Below are 20,817 nucleotides of genomic sequence, written 5' to 3'. Positions count from 1 at the left end.
CGGACAGATCAATGGGGTATATGGAGTTAGCCTCCGAGCCCCCAGTAAAGGCATCCTCCTCGTCCTGCGAGTCAGCTCCTGAATCAGAGCCGCGGGACGAGGAAGGAGAGGGAACCCTGTGTCTCTTCTTAGAAGGACAGGGTCTGGGACCAGATGATGAATCCTCTGTGAGCTCCGTTCCTGAGAGACCCCTAGCAGCAGAGGCACCCTGTGAAGGGGGCTGATGCATATTCAGCAAAGTCTTGGACAGAAGTCCCATGGACTCAGCAAAGGACTGGGAGATAGACCTAGAAAAGGATTCTACCCAAGCCGGGGTTTCAGCCACAGGAGCAGGAGCAGCCTGAGAGACCACTGGGAGTGAAACTCCAGGCTGAGGCACCATCAGGTTAGAGCAGGCATCAATGTGGATAGGTGCTCGGTTCAGGCAGTAGGAGCTTACATGCAGTGCATACTGAATACAGCTTTGGAGCCTTGCTCCTCGTGTGAGACATGCTGCTGGAGTGGGGGCTCTGCCAGAGAATGACCCCCAGAGAGTATATACAGAGGTCCACAACCAGAGGTTGTGGCTTACCAGACCGCTGGAGCGTTGTTGTGTGCCCTCCAGATCCCGAAGCCCGGACCCCAAGCACCTCAGCAGGGATGCTGCAGACCAGCGCTGCAATGACTGATCGCAGGGGGAACGCTGAGAAAATGGCCGCCGGAGCGAAGAGAGGGGGCGGGACTTGCTTAAGGAGCGGGAATTGGAGGGCCATAGAGACCTACAGGGGAGGGGACATACACTGCAGTGAGGAGTGTCCCTCCCCTGTGCAGAACGGCCGCCGGGCGGAGCCGAGCCTGTCCCTCTGCATGAATGACATGCGAGGGCAGAGAAACCGAAACTAGGCCTCCGGCAAAGCCGGGGCCTAAATTTGAGCGGTGCGGCCGGCGCGCAGGCACCATCGGCGCGGTTCTCAGGCGACAGCCAGAGAACCCGCCGGAAATGTCATAAAACACAATCAGCACACTCTCCCACAACAATAAAGTACAGGGACCCCCAATATATAAACGTCTCAGGTACTTAGCTTGCTGAGATGCAGGGTTCCAAGTCCCTGGGGATGAGTGCTCTGGTCCAGCAGGATCCTGAAGGGCTGCGGAAGGAGACCGGTCTCCTGCCAAGCATGGAGAACCGTGCTGGCTCCCACTTCAAGCCAGAGCCCAGGAGGGATGGTGAAGGAGCGCGGCATGTAAGGCTCCAGCCTTGGAATCAACCTTAACAACACCGCCGACACAGTGGGGTGAGAAGGGACATGCCGGGGGTCCACACTTGGACCCACTTTTCTTCAAACTCTTTCCAAAAATCAAAAATCAGATGAGAATGCATGTGTGGATGCATGCCTCCTGAACACAAAGCGATAAACTGGCTAGATCTGGTTCTCCAGGGGGTGTATAAGCTCAGAGGGAGGAGCTACACTTTTAAGTGTAGTACTTTAGCTTCTGCCTCCGGAGGACACACAAACACCCATTGTCTGGGTCTCCCATAGGAACGATAAAGAAAATAAATGTAACAATCTTATGCTGCTTTGTTGTCATGAAATGGTGCCGACAAGGGGATAACCTTGATCTACAATTGGCTTTTTCAGCTGTCCAAAATATCTACTGTATGATCATCTTAATTTGCACTTTCTAAATGTCATAACTTTGCCAAGAAAACACAGGTTTATATGTGGCAAAAAAAAATAAATACAGATCAGCCCATATAAGAGTACTCCAAGAACCTCCTGAAGAACCATGCTTAAAATCCATGTATGGTACAGGCCTCGCAGAGCAAGAGATGCTGCTTGGTCATGGCCCATGGTCTGGGATCATATATGGAGTTCAGTGAAAAATACTGATGTGTGAATAGTTGCATTAAATTGACAGATAGAAATTAATATTTTGATCCCTTCTGCCCTAGTTCAGTGTCTAATCGCAACTTCCATAGCAGCTGGTCTTTACTTTTGTGCTTGGCCTTCTCAGCCCGGCATCCTGGGTGTCTCTGGTGCCTACTAGACTCTGCGATATCATGATGGTACAGTACGTTGTATCACTAGAACTCATGTGATGTTACGGGGTCTTCGTAAGAAGCAGAAGAACCCAGACTACCGGACAAGATTGGCTGCCAAGAGAGACCGGACTGGGAACACCACCAGAAAAGCTTGAATTGATTTGCTTATCTATAGTCACAGATATATACTGCTGTGTGAATATGCCTTTAAAAGAGAATTTCTATGAAAATCTATGGAGAGGAAAGCAGCCCATACGAAGCAAACAGGCTGCTGCATCCTAGTTTCAATAAGTCATCTTAAACATGAAGATTTATTCTGAATAATGCAGAAAACTGCTCGACTTTTCCTTTGCACTACCTGTGATACCTTTGTTATGCAGTAAATACATTTCAGTGTGCCTCACCTTGGGATCCAAAGCAAATCTTTAACAGCAAGGATCCGCACCGCCTGAAGGCGTAACTTCTCCTCTTCTGATGGAGGGGCTTTGCTTCCCCAACTCTCACTAGGCATTCTGGGCCTTTGTTCACGTGAAAGCTCAGGTTCCTCACTGTCGGTGGAGAACAGGACACTACTGTAGCTGACCGGTGTACTGGGAAGGCTGGAGGAAGACTTTGCTGCTCCTTGGGGCACAGAAGAAGAGGAAACTGATGATAATGAGCAATAGTCTGTGAGAGAGTCCTGGTGGCTGATGAGCTGTGTTCCCCTATCCTGGCTGTAGAGGACACCCATATTTGCCTGGCATTGACTCTCACAACTGTCCCCGGGTAAGGTGATGGGGGCTAGCTCAGAAGTAGCCTTTACTGTGAACATGTCTCTTAAAGGACTACAGTCACCACAGAAGTACCGGGCACAGAGCTGGTAACTAGCAGCATGGTACATAACTAACGTATTTGTCCTGTTGTCCAAGCACCAAACAGTTTCCTCCCCATTGCAGTCTGAACTGGACACCATTGATATAACATATGATGGAGCAGCGTAAGGTTCAAGCCGTTTAGTTATTTCCAATGATGCGCAATCTACTATCAGGATACCAGGCCCGTTGCTGTACCAGACCTCAGATCCTCCATTGGAGATCTCCATGGCCATAACGGAGTATGGATTCTGTCTGGGATCTTCATCTCCTATTTTGAATATGGTACGATTGGCAGTGCGAGAACAGATGTATGAGCAATCCGAGCTAGGAATGCCACCGGATACTGGAAACACGCAAATCAGGCTGTCCGCCAGGCCGGCAAATACGAAGGTGGAGCTCTATCAAAGAAGAAAAAAAAAAACATGCAATAAACTGTGGTAAAACTGTGGATCGTTCAGATAACTTCATGTACAACCTGCACAGATGTATTATTCTGTACAAGCTACATGCAAAAGACAGTATCAATGTAGAGCAGCCATGCTTGTGTATGTGTGATCGTTCCCACCATGAGAGTTTAGTGCATTTATTTCTGCTACATACTTTTGTACATTTCCAGCAAAGTGGATGGGATTTATAGAAATCTCCTGCCCATTGTTATAGTTGAATGAGAAGAAGAAAATCGACAGGTAAAAACGCATGTGTTTTTGTTGCGCATCTGCAGTGAAAATGCACTAAAAATGCAAACACTTCACACATGACTTATAAAGTTTTATCAAAACTAAACACCAGTAGGTATCAAAAGCAAAACAGCTTTATTTAAAACATGGCATACCAATAGGAGAGAAAACTAAACAGTAGTAGAAAAGAAAACAATAAAAAATCTAATGAAAAAAAGAGAATTTTGTTACTTACCGTAAATTCTTTTTCTTATAGTTCCGTATTGGGAGACCCAGACCATGGTGTTTAGCTTCTGTCTCCGGAAGACACACAAAGTACTACACTTAAAAGTGTAGCTCCTCCCTCTGAGCTTATACACCCCCTGGTAGCCAGTCCTAGCCAGTTTGATGCAAAAGCTGAAGGAGAATAGCCACCCACAAGTAGAACCGAGTAAGAACCGGAACAACCGGAGACTCTGTCCACGACAACAGCCGGTGATAACACACGGAACAAGAAAATTGCCAACAGGCAACAGGGAGGGAGCTGGGTCTCCCAATACGGAACTATAAGAAAAAGAATTTACGGTAAGTAACAAAATTCTCTTTCTTTATCGTTCCTTTGGGAGACCCAGACCATGGGACGTTCCAAAGCTGTCCCTGGGTGGGAATAAACAGAAAAAATTAAGAAGTAGGCGGAGCCTAACTTCACAAGTGGGCGACAGCCGCCTGAAGGATGCGTCTGCCCAAGCTCGCATCTGCCGAAGCATGAGCATGCACTTGGTAGTGCTTCGAAAAGGTATGCAGGCTAGTCCAAGTGGCAGCCTGACAGACTTGTTGAGCCGTAGCCTGGTGCCTAAAAGCCCAAGAGGCACCGACAGCTCTGGTCGAGTGTGCTTTGATCCCCGGCGGGGGAGGCACCTGAGTACTCTGGTAGGCGTCCGAAATGGTCGATCTAATCCAACGGGCCAAGGTCGGCTTAGAAGCAGAGAGACCCTTGCGCCGCCCTGTGGTTAGCACAAAAAGAGAGGTGCACCGCCTAAGCGCAGCGGTGCGAGACACATAGATCCGGAGAGCACGCACCAGATCTAGAGTATGCAGCGCTTTTTCAAAGCGATGAACAAGGGCCGGACAGAAGGAAGGCAAGGAAATATCCTAGTTAAGGTGGAAGGGAGAGACCACCTTAGGAAGAAAGTCCGGGGTCGGATGGAGAACTACCTTGTCTTGGTGAAAAACCAAAAAAGGTGACTCCGAGGAGAGCGCAGCCAAATCAGAGACTCTCCTGAGAGAAGTTATGGCAACTAGAAAGGCCACCTTTTGAGAAAGACGATACAAAGAAACCTCCCTAAGGGGCTCGAAAGGGGGTTTCTGCAATACCGTGAGGACCAAGTTAAGGTCCCAGGGATCCAAGGGCCGCCGATAAGGCGGAATGATGTGAGACGCACCTTGCATGAAGGTGCGGACCTGAGCCAGCCGGGCGAGACGCCGCTGGAACAGAACTGATAGAGCTGAGACTTGTCCCTTGAGAGAGTTGAGGGACAGTCCTAGCTGCAGACCGGACTGTAAAAAAAGACAGAAGGGTCGGCAACGAGAATGTCCAAGGAGAATGGCCAGAAGAGCGACACCAGGACAGGAAAATTTTCCAAGTCCTGTGATAGATCTTGACGGAGGAAGACGTACGGGCCCGAGTCATAGTGGAGATGACTTCAGGAGGAATACCAGAAGCCGTCAAAATCCAGGACTCAAGAGCCACGCCGTCAATTTGAGTGTCACAGAATTCGGGCGGAAAAACGGACCTTGCGAGAGCAGGTCTGGACGGTCCGGAAGATGCCACGGCATCTCCATGGACAGTTGGAGCAGGTCCGGATACCAAGCTCGCCTGGGCCAGTCCGGTGCAATGAGGATGACTCGATGGCCCTCCATTCTGGTCTTGCGCAGGACTCTGGGCAAGAGAGCTAGAGGGGGAAACACGTAGGACAGACGAAACTGGGACCACTCTTGAACCAGAGCGTCCGCGGCGAAGGCCTGAGGATCGTGGGAGCGAGCCACGTAAACCGGAACCTTGTTGTTGTGACGGGATGCCATTAGGTCCACGTCCGGAGTGCCCCACTTGCGGCAGATTGACTGAAACACTGCCGGGTGCAGGGACCACTCGCCACCATCCACGGATTGAGGCTGAGATAATCTGCCTCCCAGTTTTCTACGCCAGGGATGTGGACTGCGGATATGGTGGACTTGGAGTCCTCCGCCCATTGAAGAATGCGTTGGACCTCCAACATTGCCAGGCGGCTGCGTGTCCCGCCTTGGTGATTGATGTAGGCAACCGCTGTCGCGTTGTCTGACTGGACTCGAATGTGCCTGCCCGCCAACAGGTGGTGAAAGGCTAGGAGAGCTAGAAGCACAGCTCTGGTTTCCAGCACATTGATTGAAAGGGCTGACTCGGACGGAGTCCAAGTGCCCTGTGCTCTGTGGTGGAGATGTACCGCTCCCCAGCCGGATAGGCTGGCATCCGTGGTGAGAATCACCCAGGACGGAGTCAGGAAGGAGCGCCCTTGGGACAGGGAGAGGGGTCGAAGCCACCACTGAAGAGAGCTCCTGGTCCGTGGCGACAGAGCCACTAACCTCTGTAAGGAGGAAGGCCGCTTGTCCCAACAGCGGAGAATGTCCAGCTGCAGAGGACGCAGATGGAACTGGGCAAAGGGAACCGCCTCCATGGAGGCCACCATTTGACCCAGCACCTGCATCAGACGCCTGAGGGTATAACGGCGGGGCCTCAGGAGAGAGCGCACCGCCAACCGGAGTGACAGCTGTTTGTCTAAGGGCAACTTCACAAGTGCCGGCAAAGTCTCGAACTGCATCCCTAGGTACGTGAGACTCTGGGTCGGAGTCAGAGTGGATTTGGGAAGATTGACAATCCACCCGAATTGGGCTAGGGTAGCGAGAGTGAGCGAAACACTCCGCTGACAGTCTGCGCTGGATGTACCCTTGACCAGAAGGTCGTCCAGATAAGGAAGCACTGCTAACCCCTGGAGGTGCAGGACCGCAATCACTGCCGCCATGACCTTGGTGAATACCCGAGGGGCCGTCGCTAACCCGAAGGGGAGAGCCACGAATTGGAAATGATCCTCTCCTTTTTTTAAATCAGATCTTTTTTTATTAAATTATTAGGGATCAATACAGAGAGTATTTCACTTTTCATATAACTGATAACAATAAACAGATAAACACATGTGATTTATAAATCAGGTTCTTTCTCTGCATGTATGTAAATATAATAATAGAGTTCTCAAATCATAGTTATATTATATAGCTTGAGCCTACAAACCTCGTGGATCTACAAATAAACAAAACTTAAATTATGCAATAATGCCTCAGACTAACAGGAACACCTCCTCCATCAGCCGTGTCGCTCCACATCATATTGCTATACTCTCCCGCCCCTCCCTCTCCGTGCAGTCATCCATGAAACCGTTCCAGTCCTCTCTCACCTCTTCATTCAAAGTCCATTTCGCCACAGAAAAAACTAGTTTTAATTCCCTTCCTCACACATGCCATCACTGCAGGCACAACAGTAACCGGTCCAGCATTGCATCCCGAACCAGTGCACTAGAGGGTAGGCCCGGCAACTCCATCCATGGCCGCCAAATGTTGTAAAACTTTTTCAATGTTTTTCTTTTTAAATAAACTCCCCTTTCCAATCTTATGACGTTATTTAATTTGTTTTTGAGCTCTGGTAATGTTGGTGGTAGAGGGTCTAACCAGTGATATGCAAGTAGCTTTCTTGCTTGGTACAAGATACGGGCTATTCCCAGAGCTGTTGGAGAATCCGGATCCACTTCTCCTTCCCATAGACTCAACAGGCACAGGCGGGGCGACGGTGGTATTGTGATATGATATATTTGATCTATAAGTCCCAGGGTTTGGTTCCAGAAATCACCAATGTGTCCACACTCCCACATAACATGCATCAAATGGGCATCATCCTGTCCACACCTAACACACTGTGTGTTTGGTCTGAGTCCCATCTTAAATAGTAGACTGGGAGTTTTATATACCCTGTGGATGAGATATATTTGAGACAGCTTTTGGCACTCCGATACCGCCAGTTTAGGAACTTGTTCCAATATATCAGACCACTGGCCTTCCGTCAGGGGACCGACGTCTCGTTCCCATTTGCTTTTAACAATCAATGGATGTGTTTCCAGATGGGCAGGTAGTAATTTTTTATATAGTTCCGAAATAAGACCCTTAGAGGACTCAGATGTAAGCAGCCTATGTAATGTTTGATTATGTGTCACTGTGACCGGGTTTGTCCTCCCCTGTCTTTCCAGTGCGTGTCTCAGCTGCAAATACTGATAAAAGAAGACATGCGGAAGGTGAAACTCCGTTCTCAGTTGTTCAAAGCTTTTAAGAGTATTATTTTGTAGTACTTGTGACACTAAATGGATCCCTTTATCCTCCCATCCTCTGAACCCTACTAATTTTTTAATTTCTGGCAAGTCGGGGTTCTGCCACAGTGGCCAGAGCTCTGTAGGTCCGCTTATCCCCAAAAGAGACTTACCCCTGTCCCACACCCGGAATATCATAGCCAGTGTGGGATATCGTGCCCCATTTATCTGTCTTTGTCCCACATCCAACCGGCAACCTGGGTACTTCCATACTGATCCCTCTCTCACTATATCACCACTGGTATCATACCCTCCTTCTTTGCCCCAACCCCTCAGATGTTGCATCTGGGAGGCTATATAGTATATATATGGGTTTGGTACCGCCAGTCCTCCCTCCTCCTTTCCCCGCTGTAGCACTTCCAGTCGAATCCTAGCTTGCTTTTTCTTCCAAATAAGTTCCCGGAATATTGTATTAATTTTTACAAAAAATTCCCTACATATCCACACTGGAGAATTATGTATAAGGTATAGTAATTGTGGCATCATTACCATTTTAATTAAATTGGATCTGCCGATATTTGATAGCGGCAAACGGCACCAGGTATGCACTTTTGCTCTGAATCGCTGTAACAGGGGTTCCAGATTTAGGGCCTGGAAATCCTTCGGGATTGGGCTGACAATTACTCCCAGATATTTAAACTCCCGGACCACAGGAACTGGAATCTGTAAGTCCGAAAAGTCCCCCGGAAGGGGGTCCAACGGCATTAAAGCCGACCTGGACCAGTTGATTCGTAGACCAGACCTCTGTCCAAATTCCCGAATGATATTCATTGCCGGCAAAATCGAGGAACGTACCCTGTCTAAATATAAGAGTAGATCGTCTGCGTATAATGATATCTTTTGTTCCACGGCTCCACACCGAAATCCCTCTACCTCCCTGGATTTCCGTATTGCCACTGCCAACGGCTCCACTGCAGTCGCGAATAGCAAGGGTGAAAGCGGGCACCCCTGTCTAGTACCTCTTCCAAGAGGAAAAGACTCGGAGACCCTGCCATTAACCCTAACCTTTGCCACCGGTGAGTCATATAGCAGTTTTACCCAATTTATGAATCTATGTCCAAAGCCCATTTTCCGAAGTACAGCCCACGTATATTCCCATTCAAGGCTATCGAACGCCTTAGCGGCGTCTAATGACAAAATTGCCCTTTCCCCCGGTACCTCAGAACTATGTTGAATTCCCAAATATAATTTCCTGAGATTCATGGATGTGGCTCTGCATGGAATGAATCCTGTCTGATCACTCTGCACTATAGATGAGATGACTCGGGACATCCTATTGGCGAGCACCTTGGCCAGCAATTTAATGTCTGTTTGTAGGAGAGAGATTGGGCGATACGAATCCGGGATCTCTGGATCTTTTCCGGGTTTTAATATTAAGACTATTAAGGCTTCCCTCATAGAGGGCGGGAGGACCCACTGCCTTTCAGCCTCTTCAAATACCTTAAGTAGTTTGGGTAGCAGTAAGGGTGCATACGCTTTATAAAACTCTCCAGGCAGGCCATCCGTTCCCGGAGCTTTTTCATTTTGTGTCTGGCCAAGCGCTTCCTCCAGTTCTTCCAATGAGATGTCCCGGTCCAGCAATTCCCTGTTTACATCACTCAGTGTAGGAAGAGAGAGAGCATCCAAATACTGCTCAATCTCTGTCTCCGTGAGGTCACAGTCTGATGTGTATAGCCGCATATAATACCTCTTTATTTCTCTTATTATATCCTCGCTTGCTGTTACAAAGTCACCCGATTCCGTCTTTAACCTATTTATATAAGAAGATCCTTCCTGTGCTCTAATGACTGTGGCCAGTAGGTGCCCCACGCCCTCCCCCGGCATAAAATAATTTTGTTTAAGGAAATAACGTTTATTTTCTGCCACCGACATGAGATTTTCTTTGAGTGACATCTGTGCCTTCTCTAGAGTGTGTTTAGTTTCTACTGTCGGGTTGAGCACCACCGCAGCCTCCGCATCAGATACCTCCTGAATCAGACTCTGGGTGTAACATTTGGTTTGATTTTTGCGTATGCATATTTCTCTAATATATATGCCCCTTACCACAGCTTTCATAGAGTCCCAAACTATGTGTAGTGGTGCAGAGCACTCATTAAGATGAAAGTATTCCAGAATGTTATCATATAAAGATCCCCCAATAAGCTGGATCCAGAAGGGATTAAGTTTCCAGATAGGCCTGGGCAGAGTGACGGGGTTTCCCCATGCAAGCGTAACATGTAATGGTGAGTGATCAGATACGCTTCTAGGTAGGTAGGCCACCTTTTGTGTATATGAGGCCATAAGTGCGTTTCCAATAGCCAAGTCTATCCGTGACATGGTGTGGTGGGAGCTAGAGTAACAGGAGAATTGTTTGGTTGTGGGGTGTTGGGCACGCCAAAGATCTACAAAACCCAGCTCCGTTAGCATTCTAGCAAATGAAGTCGGGGCGGCGTTCTCCGATATGTTTCCCGAGTGTAATTTATCTAGATAGGGATGTAAGTAATTATTAAAATCCCCTATCAAAAGCATTGGCACAGATGGAAGGGAATCTAAAGAAGGGAATTTTGTTACTTACCGTAAATTCCTTTTCTTCTAGCTCCTATTGGGAGACCCAGACGATTGGGTGTATAGCACTGCCTCCGGAGGCCACACAAAGCAATTACACTAAAAAGTGTAAGGCCCCTCCCCTTCTGGCTATACACCCCCAGTGGGATCACTGGCTCACCAGTTTTAGTGCAAAAGCAAGAAGGAGGAAAGCCAATAACTGGTTTAAACAAATTCACTCCGAAGTAACGTCGGAGAACTGAAAACCATTCAACATGAACAACATGTGTACCCGAAAAACAACCAACAATCCCGAAGGACAACAGGGCGGGTGCTGGGTCTCCCAATAGGAGCTAGAAGAAAAGGAATTTACGGTAAGTAACAAAATTCCCTTCTTCTTCGGCGCTCCATTGGGAGACCCAGACGATTGGGACGTCCAAAAGCTGTCCCTGGGTGGGTAAAGAAATACCTCATGTTAGAGCTGCAAAGACAGCCCTCCCCTACGGGGAGGCAACTGCCGCCTGCAGGACTCTTCTACCTAGGCTGGCGTCCGCCGAAGCATAGGTATGCACCTGATAATGTTTGGTGAAAGTGTGCAGACTCGACCAGGTAGCTGCCTGGCACACCTGTTGAGCCGTAGCCTGGTGTCGTAATGCCCAGGACGCACCCACGGCTCTGGTAGAATGGGCCTTCAGCCCTGAAGGAACCGGAAGCCCAGCAGAACGGTAGGCTTCAAGAATTGGTTCTTTGATCCATCGAGCCAGGGTGGCCTTGGAAGCCTGCGACCCTTTGCGCTTACCAGCGACAAGGACAAAGAGTGCATCCGAACGGCGCAGGGGCGCCGTGCGAGAAATGTAGATTCTGAGTGCTCTCACCAGATCTAACAAATGTAAATCCTTCTCATAGCGATGAACTGCATGAGGACAAAAAGAAGGCAAAGAGATATCCTGATTAAGATGAAAAGAGGATACCACCTTCGGGAGAAACTCCTGAATGGGTCGCAGCACTACCTTGTCCTGGTGGAAGACCAGGAAGGGAGCCTTGGATGACAGCGCTGCTAGCTCAGACACTCTCCGAAGAGATGTGATCGCTACCAGAAAAGCCACTTTCTGTGATAGTCTAGAAAGTGAAACCTCCCTCAGAGGCTCGAAGGGCGGCTTCTGGAGGGCAACCAGTACCCTGTTCAGATCCCATGGATCTAACGGCCGCTTGTACGGGGGTACGATATGACAAACCCCCTGCAGGAACGTGCGTACCTTAGAAAGTCGTGCTAGACGCTTCTGAAAAAAGACGGATAGCGCCGAGACTTGCCCTTTAAGGGAGCCGAGCGACAAACCTTTTTCTAACCCAGATTGCAGGAAAGAAAGAAAAGTAGGCAATGCAAATGGCCAGGGAGACACTCCCTGAGCAGAGCACCAGGATAAGAATATCCTCCACGTTCTGTGGTAGATCTTAGCGGACGTGGGCTTCCTAGCCTGTCTCATGGTGGCAACGACCTCTTGGGATAATCCTGAAGACGCTAGGATCCAGGACTCAATGGCCACACAGTCAGGTTCAGGGCCGCAGAATTCCGATGGAAAAACGGCCCTTGGGACAGCAAGTCTGGTCGGTCTGGTAGTGCCCACGGTTGGCCGACCGTGAGATGCCACAGATCCGGATACCACGCCCTCCTTGGCCAGTCTGGGGCGACGAGTATGACGCGGCTGCAGTCGGATCTGATCTTGCGTAGCACCCTGGGCAAGAGTGCCAGAGGTGGGAACACATAAGGGAGCCGGAACTGCGACCAATCTTGCACTAAGGCGTCTGCCGCCAGAGCTCTGTGATCGCGAGACCGTGCCATGAAGGTTGGGACCTTGTTGTTGTGCCGGGACGCCATTAAGTCGACGTCCGGCCTTCCCCAGCGGCGACAGATTTCCTGAAACACGTCCGGGTGAAGGGACCATTCCCCTGCGTCCATGCCCTGGCGACTGAGGAAGTCTGCTTCCCAGTTTTCTACGCCGGGGATGTGAACTGCGGATATGGTGGAGGCCGTGGCTTCCACCCACATCAGAATCCGCCGGACTTCCTGGAAGGCTTGCCGACTGCGTGTCCCCCCTTGGTGGTTGATGTATGCCACCGCTGTGGAGTTGTCCGACTGAATTCGGATCTGCCTTCCTTCCAGCCACTGCTGGAAGGCTAGTAGGGCAAGATACACTGCTCTGATTTCCAGAACATTGATCTGAAGGGTGGACTCCTGCTGGGTCCACGTACCCTGAGCCCTGTGGTGGAGAAAAACTGCTCCCCACCCTGACAGACTCGCGTCTGTCGTGACCACCGCCCAGGATGGTGGTAGGAAGGATCTTCCCTGTGATAATGAGGTGGGAAGAAGCCACCACTGCAGAGAGTCCTTGGCCGTCTGGGAAAGGGAGACTTTCCTGTCCAGGGATGTTGACTTCCCGTCCCATTGGCGGAGAATGTCCCATTGAAGTGGGCGCAGATGAAACTGCGCAAACGGAACCGCCTCCATTGCCGCCACCATCTTCCCCAGGAAGTGCATGAGGCGTCTTAAGGAGTGCGACTGATTTTGAAGGAGAGCCTGCACCCCAGTCTGTAGTGACCGCTGCTTGTCCAGCGGAAGTTTCACTATCGCTGAGAGAGTATGAAACTCCATGCCAAGATACGTCAGTGATTGGGTCGGTAACAGATTTGACTTTGAGAAGTTGATGATCCACCCGAACGTCTGGAGAGTCTCCAGTGCAACGTTCAGGCTGAGTTGGCATGCCTCCTGAGAGGGTGCCTTGACAAGTAGATCGTCTAAGTAAGGGATCACAGAGTGTCCCTGAGAGTGCAAGACTGCTACCACTGCCGCCATGACCTTGGTGAACACCCGTGGGGCTGTCGCCAGACCAAATGGCAGAGCTACGAACTGAAGATGGTCGTCTCCTATCACGAAGCGTAGAAAGCGTTGGTGCTCTGTAGCAATCGGCACGTGGAGATAAGCATCTTTGATGTCTATTGATGCTAGGAAATCTCCTTGAGACATTGAGGCAATGACTGAGCGGAGGGATTCCATCCGGAACCGCCTGGCGTTCACATGCTTGTTGAGCAGTTTTAGGTCCAGAACAGGACGGAATGAGCCATCCTTTTTTGGCACCACAAAGAGATTGGAGTAAAAACCTTGTCCTTGTTCCCGAAGAGGAACAGGGACCACCACTCCTTCTGCTCTTAGAGAATGCACCGCCTGCAGAAGGGCATCTGCTCGGTCGGGATGTGGGGAAGTTCTGAAGAACCGAGGCGGAGGACGAGAACTGAACTCTATCCTGTACCCGTGAGACAAAATGTCTGTTACCCACCGGTCTTTGATCTGTGGCAGCCAAATGTCGCAAAAGCGGGAGAGCCTGCCACCGACCGAGGATGCGGAGGGAGGCGGCCGAAAGTCATGAGGCAGCCGCTTTGGAAGCGGTACCTCCGGCTGCTTTCTTGGGGCGTGAGTGAGCCCGCCAGGAATCAGAGCTCCTTTGCTCTTTCTGAGTCCCTTTGGACGAGGCAAACTGGGGCTTGCCCGAGCCTCGAAAGGACCGAAACTTTGACTGCCACTTCCTCTGTTGAGGTTTGCTTGATCTGGGCTGGGGTAAGGAAGAGTCCTTACCTTTGGACTGTTTAATGATTTCCGCCAACTGCTCACCAAACAGTCTGTCTCCAGATAGTGGCAAGCTGGTTAAACATTTTTTAGAAGCAGAATCTGCTTTCCATTCCTTTAACCACAAGGCTCTGCGCAAAACTACAGAGTTGGCGGAAGCCATTGCGGTACGGCTCGTAGAGTCCAGTACCGCATTAATAGCGTAGGTCGCAAACGCAGACATTTGCGTAGTTAAGGACGCCACTTGCGGCACTGCTGGACGTATGAAAGAGTCCACCTGTGCCAAACCGGCTGAAATAGCTTGGAGCGCCCACACGGCCGCGAATGCTGGAGCAAACGACGCGCCAATAGCTTCATAGACAGATTTCAACCAAAGGTCCATCTGTCTGTCATTGGCATCTTTAAGTGAAGCCCCATCCTCCACTGCAACTATGGATCTAGCTGCAAGCCTGGATATTGGAGGGTCCACTTTTGGACACTGGGTCCAGCGTTTGACCACGTCAGGGGGAAAGGGATAACGTGTATCCTTAAGACGTTTGGAAAAACGCTTGTCCGGATAAGCATGGTGTTTCTGGATTGATGCTCTGAAGTCAGAGTGGTCCAGAAAGGTGCTCAATTTACGCTTGGGATACAGGAAATGGAATTTCTCCTGCTGGGCAGCTGCCTCCTCTGCTGAAGGGGCTGGGGGAGAAATATCCAACAGCCTATTGATGGCCGCTATAAGGTCATTTACCATGGCGTCACCATCTGGCGTATCCAAATTGAGTGCGGTGTCAGGGCTAGACTCCTGATCACCCACCTCTGTCTCATCATATAGAGACCCTTCTCGCTGAGACCCTGACCCGCGTGATGACGTGGAGGGTCTCTCCCAGCGAGCTCGCTTAGGCGGCCTGGGACTGTCATCGGAGTCAGAGCCCTCAGCCAGTGATGCCTGAGACCCCCGTGAAGTACGGATTAGTTCCAACTGAGGGGGACCGGGGAACATAGGGACAGTAGTGTCCATGGTCTGAGCAACTGGCCTGGACTGCAAGGTCTCCAGGATTTTTGTCATAGTCACAGACATTTTATCAGCAAAGACTGCAAATTCTGTCCCAGTCACCGGGGCAGGGTTCACAGGCGACTCTGCCTGGGCTACTACCACCCTAGGCTCTGGCTGACGAAGTGCCACTGGAACTGAACATTGCACACAATGAGAGTCGTTGGAGCCTGCTGGTAGATTAGCCCCACATGCTGCACAAGCAGTGTGTACAGCCCGTGCCTTGGCACCCTTGCGTTTTGTGGATGACATGTTGTTGTCTTCCCAGAGCAATATAGGGTATACAGCCAAGAAGCGACCGTACAGTGCAGTATATATCTAAAGATATCTGGTACCGGAAAAAGTACACCAATACACACTGTGGCACAAGAGGGGCCAGCACTAAAGTGCTGCTTACCGCCCGCTAAACGCGGGTGTGTGGTCCAGAAATCCCTAGTCTTGGGTCTCCCAGAGCCTGTGTCCGTCCTCCAGCCAGAACTGCATGCAGGAATGGCTGCCGGCGTCCTGTGGAGGGGGGGGCGGGCCCTGGGCGTGCCAGACTAAAAGCGGGAAACCTGTGTCCCACTGTGCCAAGTGAGAGGGCTGGAGCATGTAAATAAGGCTCCAGCCCTCGGCGCTGAGTAAACGTACAGCGTCTCTCCCCTTCCCTGATTGACAGGGAGGGGGCGGGAACGAAGCGGAGCTAGGCCGCAAAAGCCGGGGACTAAATTTATAAGCGCCGCCGCCGTAAAAGCGCGGTCGGCGCTAAGTCCCCGGCGCACTACAAGTCCCAGCCGCGCCGCTGCTCCGAGAGTGGCCGGCGCGGTAGTTCCCATTACATGAAGTCACACAGCTAAGCTGCTGTGACTCAAACCCCAGCGTTACTGTCCCCGGCGCACTAACACACCCAGCAAGTCTGGTGTGTGCGTGCCCGCCTGAACGGGGACACAGAGTACCTGAAAGTTGCAGGGCCTTGTCCCTGAATGGTACACAGCTCCTTATCCATCAGGTTCAACTGGGTCTGTGGATGGAGCCCGGCCTCAGGGCTTGGGGGCCGGTAAGATCCCACTTCCACAGAGCCCCTCAGGGGGATGGGGAAGGAAAGCAGCATGTGGGCTCCAGCCTCCGTACCAGCAATAGGTACCTCAACCTTACAAACCACAAGTGGGGTAAGAAGGGAGCATGCTGGGGGCCGTATATGGGCCCTCTTTTCTTCCATCCGACATAGTCAGCAGCTACTGCTGACTAAACAGTGGAGCTATGCGTGGATGTCTGACCTCCTTCGCACAAAGCAGAAAACTGGTGAGCCAGTGATCCCACTGGGGGTGTATAGCCAGAAGGGGAGGGGCCTTACACTTTTTAGTGTAATTGCTTTGTGTGGCCTCCGGAGGCAGTGCTATACACCCAATCGTCTGGGTCTCCCAATGGAGCGCCGAAGAAATAGATAATATCCTTTTTACCGATTCGACTGAATATGGTGGAGGGATATATATCGCAACCAGAATAAATTGTATACCATACAGCATGCAAAGCAAACAGACAAATCTGCCCCCCGGGTCAATCACTGATTTGGTACATGAGAACGGGATGGATTTGTGCACCAACACACTCACACCCCGTGCATGGGTCGAGTATGTGGAATGATATTCATGCGCGATCCATCCCTTCCTCAGCCAATGAACATTATCCCTGACCATGTGGGTCTCGGAGAGACATAAAATAGCCGGTAAAAGTTTCTGTAGGTGAGTAAATATAGCACATCTTTTGTTCGCATCTCCGAGCCCTCTAACATTCCACGCTACAATATTTAAAGATGTCGCCATAAGCGTAGACTAAGATATGATCCAGACGGATACTTCATACCTGGAGGAGAGAGGCGTTCTCCACCGATTCTCAAAAACATTAGGTTGAGCGACACGACTGAGGCACACCACACTTCCCAAACAGATTGCATCATACAACAATAAACAAGAAAAACATGGAGAGAGATAGGGCTCTGCACACCAGTGCGCAGTGCCCCTGCCCTCAAACTCAAGTGTATCTTACACATTTCTCCCAAATAGAGAGAATCAGGGCTAAAAACACGCCCCAAGTCCATGCAGGGAGGGGGGTCCACAACTCGCTAGTGCAGCGTGTTTCCACAATGAACCGGCCGTCTCCCAACCTGGATCCTAGATGAATTTAACTGTAATGAGCTCACCAGCATAGCGTCCCAAACAAAAACAACGCCTGGCGGCAGAAAGGGAAATCTCAGGTATTCTTCCTCCTCAGGGATCTCTCATTGATATCCAGCCAAGACAATGCCGCCCCAGCCGTATCAAAAAAATGAGTCTCTCCGTTCGCAGCAATCCGCAGCTTAGCAGGGTACATCATGGAGTATGGCACTTGCAGGTTGCGCAGTCGTTTTTTGATCTCAATAAATTGCGCTCTTTTACGTTGCACTTCCATGGAGAAATCAGGAAATATTGATATCTTCCTCCCATCAATTGCAAGTTCTTTGATATCTGTGGCTCTGCGCAGGATAGTGTCCCTATCTTTATAGTGAAATATATATTATTATCAGCTCACCAAGCCTGCTGCAGACCTATAGCCGTCCTGTGGGAGATGATCAGCGCACGGATGGTCAGAAGTCACCAGGTAGAAATAGAATGTAAATCCAGCGCAATCACAAGAATTTTTTAAAAAAAATTTTTTCTTCTTTATTATTGATTTTCCATAAAATCCAAGCAGGTACATGCAGCATAAGAAAATATAGATGTGCCCAGGTCAGAGCGACGCGTTTCAACAAACTGTCTTAATCATGGTCTGATTAAGACAGTTTGTTGAAACGCGTCGCTCTGACCTGGGCACATCTATATTTTCTTATGCTGCATGTACCTGCTTGGATTTTATGGAAAATCAATAATAAAGAAGAAAAAATTTTTTTAAAAAAATTCTTGTGATTGCGCTGGATTTACATTCTATATCTTTATAGTGCAGTAGTTTAATCAGAATAGGACGTGGGGGTGCTCCCGGCTGTGGGGCACGCGCAGGGACCCTGTGCGCCCTTTCAATGGTGAAGAAAGAGGATAGTATGTCTTTTCCCATGGTGTCTTTAAGCCATTTTTCAAAGAAATTCAGTGGGTCATTGCCCTCCATCCTCTCTGGGACCCCCACCAGTCGCAAATTACTTCTGCGGGAGCTATTTTTCAAATCATCCACCTTGTTTAGCAGTGTGGAGATATTTTGCGTGGCCTTTCCCAGCTCTCGTGACATTGGTGGTAATTTATCCTCTGTTGTACTCACTCTTTCCTCCAGCTCCCCCATTCTGACAATCACCCCTTGCAGCTCACGTTTAATACAGGCCATATCTGAGGTGACAGTTCCCATCTGGCTGCTTAGAGTGGCCAATGTGGTATTGCAAGAGTTAATTGCTGCCAGAATGTCTCTCAGTATGGCCTCAGTGAAAACAGGTGTTGTTTGCTCCACATCTCCCCCTCCTCCCTCTGCCAGCACAGGCCTGTGTGTCTGCATACCTTGTGCTGCTGAACATGCAAGGCCCAGGGTACTCACAGTCTCACCATCGGGTATGTTTTCTCCCTGCTCCAGGGCCCGTTCAGCGCTGCCATCGGGTGCCTCGTTGCAGGTAGGCTCTGTGCCAGGGGCCACTCTGGCAAACCGCTCCAACCTGCTTGCTACTCCCACTGCTCCAGCTCGGGATGGTGTGGATGCCGGCGGCGCCATATTGGATTCTTCAGAGGCACGCTCCTGCGCGTCTCTGTCCCTTTTATTGCTGCTGCGGGTCGGCATATCCTGGCTGTGCTCGCTTCCCCGGGTGTTATAAGTAGTGTTGCAGCCCTCCAGGGTCGGTAGTGCCTGTCAGCAAGGCTGTTGTGCAGGATAATTCAGGATCCAGGCAGGAGCTCACCCACGCTGCTTCCTCTCTACATGAGGTCCAGGCCACGCCCCGCCCCGGAAATGATCCTCTCCTATTGCAAAACGTAACCAACGCTGATGTGACACTGCGATTGGCACATGCAGATAGGCATCTCTGATGTCGATGGACGCCAGGAACTCCCCTTGGGTCATAGAGGCAATGACTGATCGCAGAGACTCCATGCGAAAATGCCGCACCCGGACATGCTTGTTGAGAAGCTTGAGATCCAGGATGGGCCGGAAGGTACCGTCCTTTTTTGGAACTAGGAAGAGATTTGAGTAAAAACCTCTGAACCGTTCCTGAGCGGGAACTGGGACAATCACTCCGTTTGCCTGCAAGGACGCCACGGCCTGCGAGAAGGCGGCGGCCTTGGAGCAGGGGGGAGTTGAGAGAAAAAATCTGTTTGGAGGGCTGGAAGAGAATTCTATCCTGTAGCCGTGAGATATGATGTCTCTCACCCACTGATCGGAGACTTGCTTTAACCAAGCGTCGCCAAAGTGGGAGAGCCTGCCACCGACTAATGACGTGGCTGGAGCGGGCCGAGAGTCATGAGGAAGCTGCCTTAGTGGCAGAACCTCTTGCGGTCTTCTGCGGACGCGCTTTTGGGCGCCAGTTGGATTTCTGATCCTTGGCTGAGTTAGCGGACGAAGCGGAAGGCTTAGAGGATGACCAGTTGGAGGAACGAAAGGAACGAAACCTCGATGGATTCCTACCCTGGGTGGGTTTCCTGGTCTTGGTTTGTGGCATGGAAGTACTCTTCCCGCCAGTAGCTTCTTTAATGATTTCATCCAGCTGTTCACCAAACAGCCGTGAACCAGCAAAAGGGAGCCCAGCAAGAAACTTCTTGGAAGAAGCATCTGCCTTCCACTCTCGAAGCCACAAAATCCTGCGGATAACAAGAGAATTAGCTGAAGCCACCGCAGTGCGGTGAGCAGCCTCTAGCATGGCAGACATGGCATAGGATGAAAAAGCTGAAGCCTGAGCAGTTAAGGCATCCATCTCAGGCATAGATTCCTTGGTGAGGGAATGCATCTCCTCTAGAGAAGCAGAGATGGCTTTGAGAGCCCACACTGCTGCAAAAGTCGGGGAAAACGCGGCCCCCGCAGCTTCATACACAGATTTGGCCAGAAGGTCAATCTGACTGTCTGAAAACTGGAGTGGTTAAAGAACACACTCTTCACTCTCTTAGGCGAGGTAAACTGATGTTTTTCTGCCAAAGAGAGTTGCTCCTCTGACACTGGCGGATTGAGATCCAGCACAGAATTAATAGAAGCAATCAAATCACTAAGATCTGAGTCACCCTCAGAAAAATCGATGGGATACATAGCCTCCGAGCCCCCAGTGAGGGCATCCTCCTCATCTTGAGAGTCAGCTCTTGAGACAGCCGTGGGATGGGGAGGGGGAGGAAACCCTGCGCCTTCTCTTAGAAGGACGGGGTCTGGGATCAGATGATTAATCCTCTGTGAGCTCCGATGGACGGAGGTCAGAGGATAGGAGTCCTCTGTCAAGAGTATTAGAGGCACCCTGTGAGGGGGGCTGATGCATATTCATCAAAGTCCTGGACAAAAGCCCCATGGACTCAGCAAATGACTGGGATATGGACCTAGAAAAGGACTCTACCCAGGCCGGGGGTTCAATCACAGGTGCAGCAGCAGCCTGAGAGACCACTGGGGGTGAGACTCCAGGCTGTGGCACCGCCAAGTTAGAGCAGACATCACAATGTGGATAGGTGCTCGGCTCAGGCAGCAGGAGCTTACATGCAGTGC

At 50.4% G+C, this 20,817-nt stretch overlaps 1 protein-coding gene across 4 annotated transcripts in view; it reads right to left on the bottom strand.

Annotated features, from left to right (window-relative positions):
• The window catches only part of LRRK1 (leucine rich repeat kinase 1), a 171,360-nt gene that overhangs the window by 14,769 nt on the left and 135,774 nt on the right, over positions 1 to 20,817 (bottom strand). For all 4 annotated transcript variants that reach the window (XM_075346006.1, XM_075346009.1, XM_075346007.1 and 1 more), the window contains one exon: positions 2,428 to 3,275. In XM_075346006.1, the coding sequence (XP_075202121.1) occupies positions 2,428 to 3,275 (848 nt within the window). The remainder of the gene's footprint in view (positions 1 to 2,427; positions 3,276 to 20,817) is intronic.

Source organism: Anomaloglossus baeobatrachus, chromosome 4, assembly GCF_048569485.1.
Source record: "Anomaloglossus baeobatrachus isolate aAnoBae1 chromosome 4, aAnoBae1.hap1, whole genome shotgun sequence".
Lineage (NCBI taxonomy): Eukaryota > Metazoa > Chordata > Amphibia > Anura > Aromobatidae > Anomaloglossus > Anomaloglossus baeobatrachus.
The sequence above is the reverse complement of the archived record's forward strand: the minus strand, read 5'-3'. Positions and strand labels throughout refer to the sequence as shown.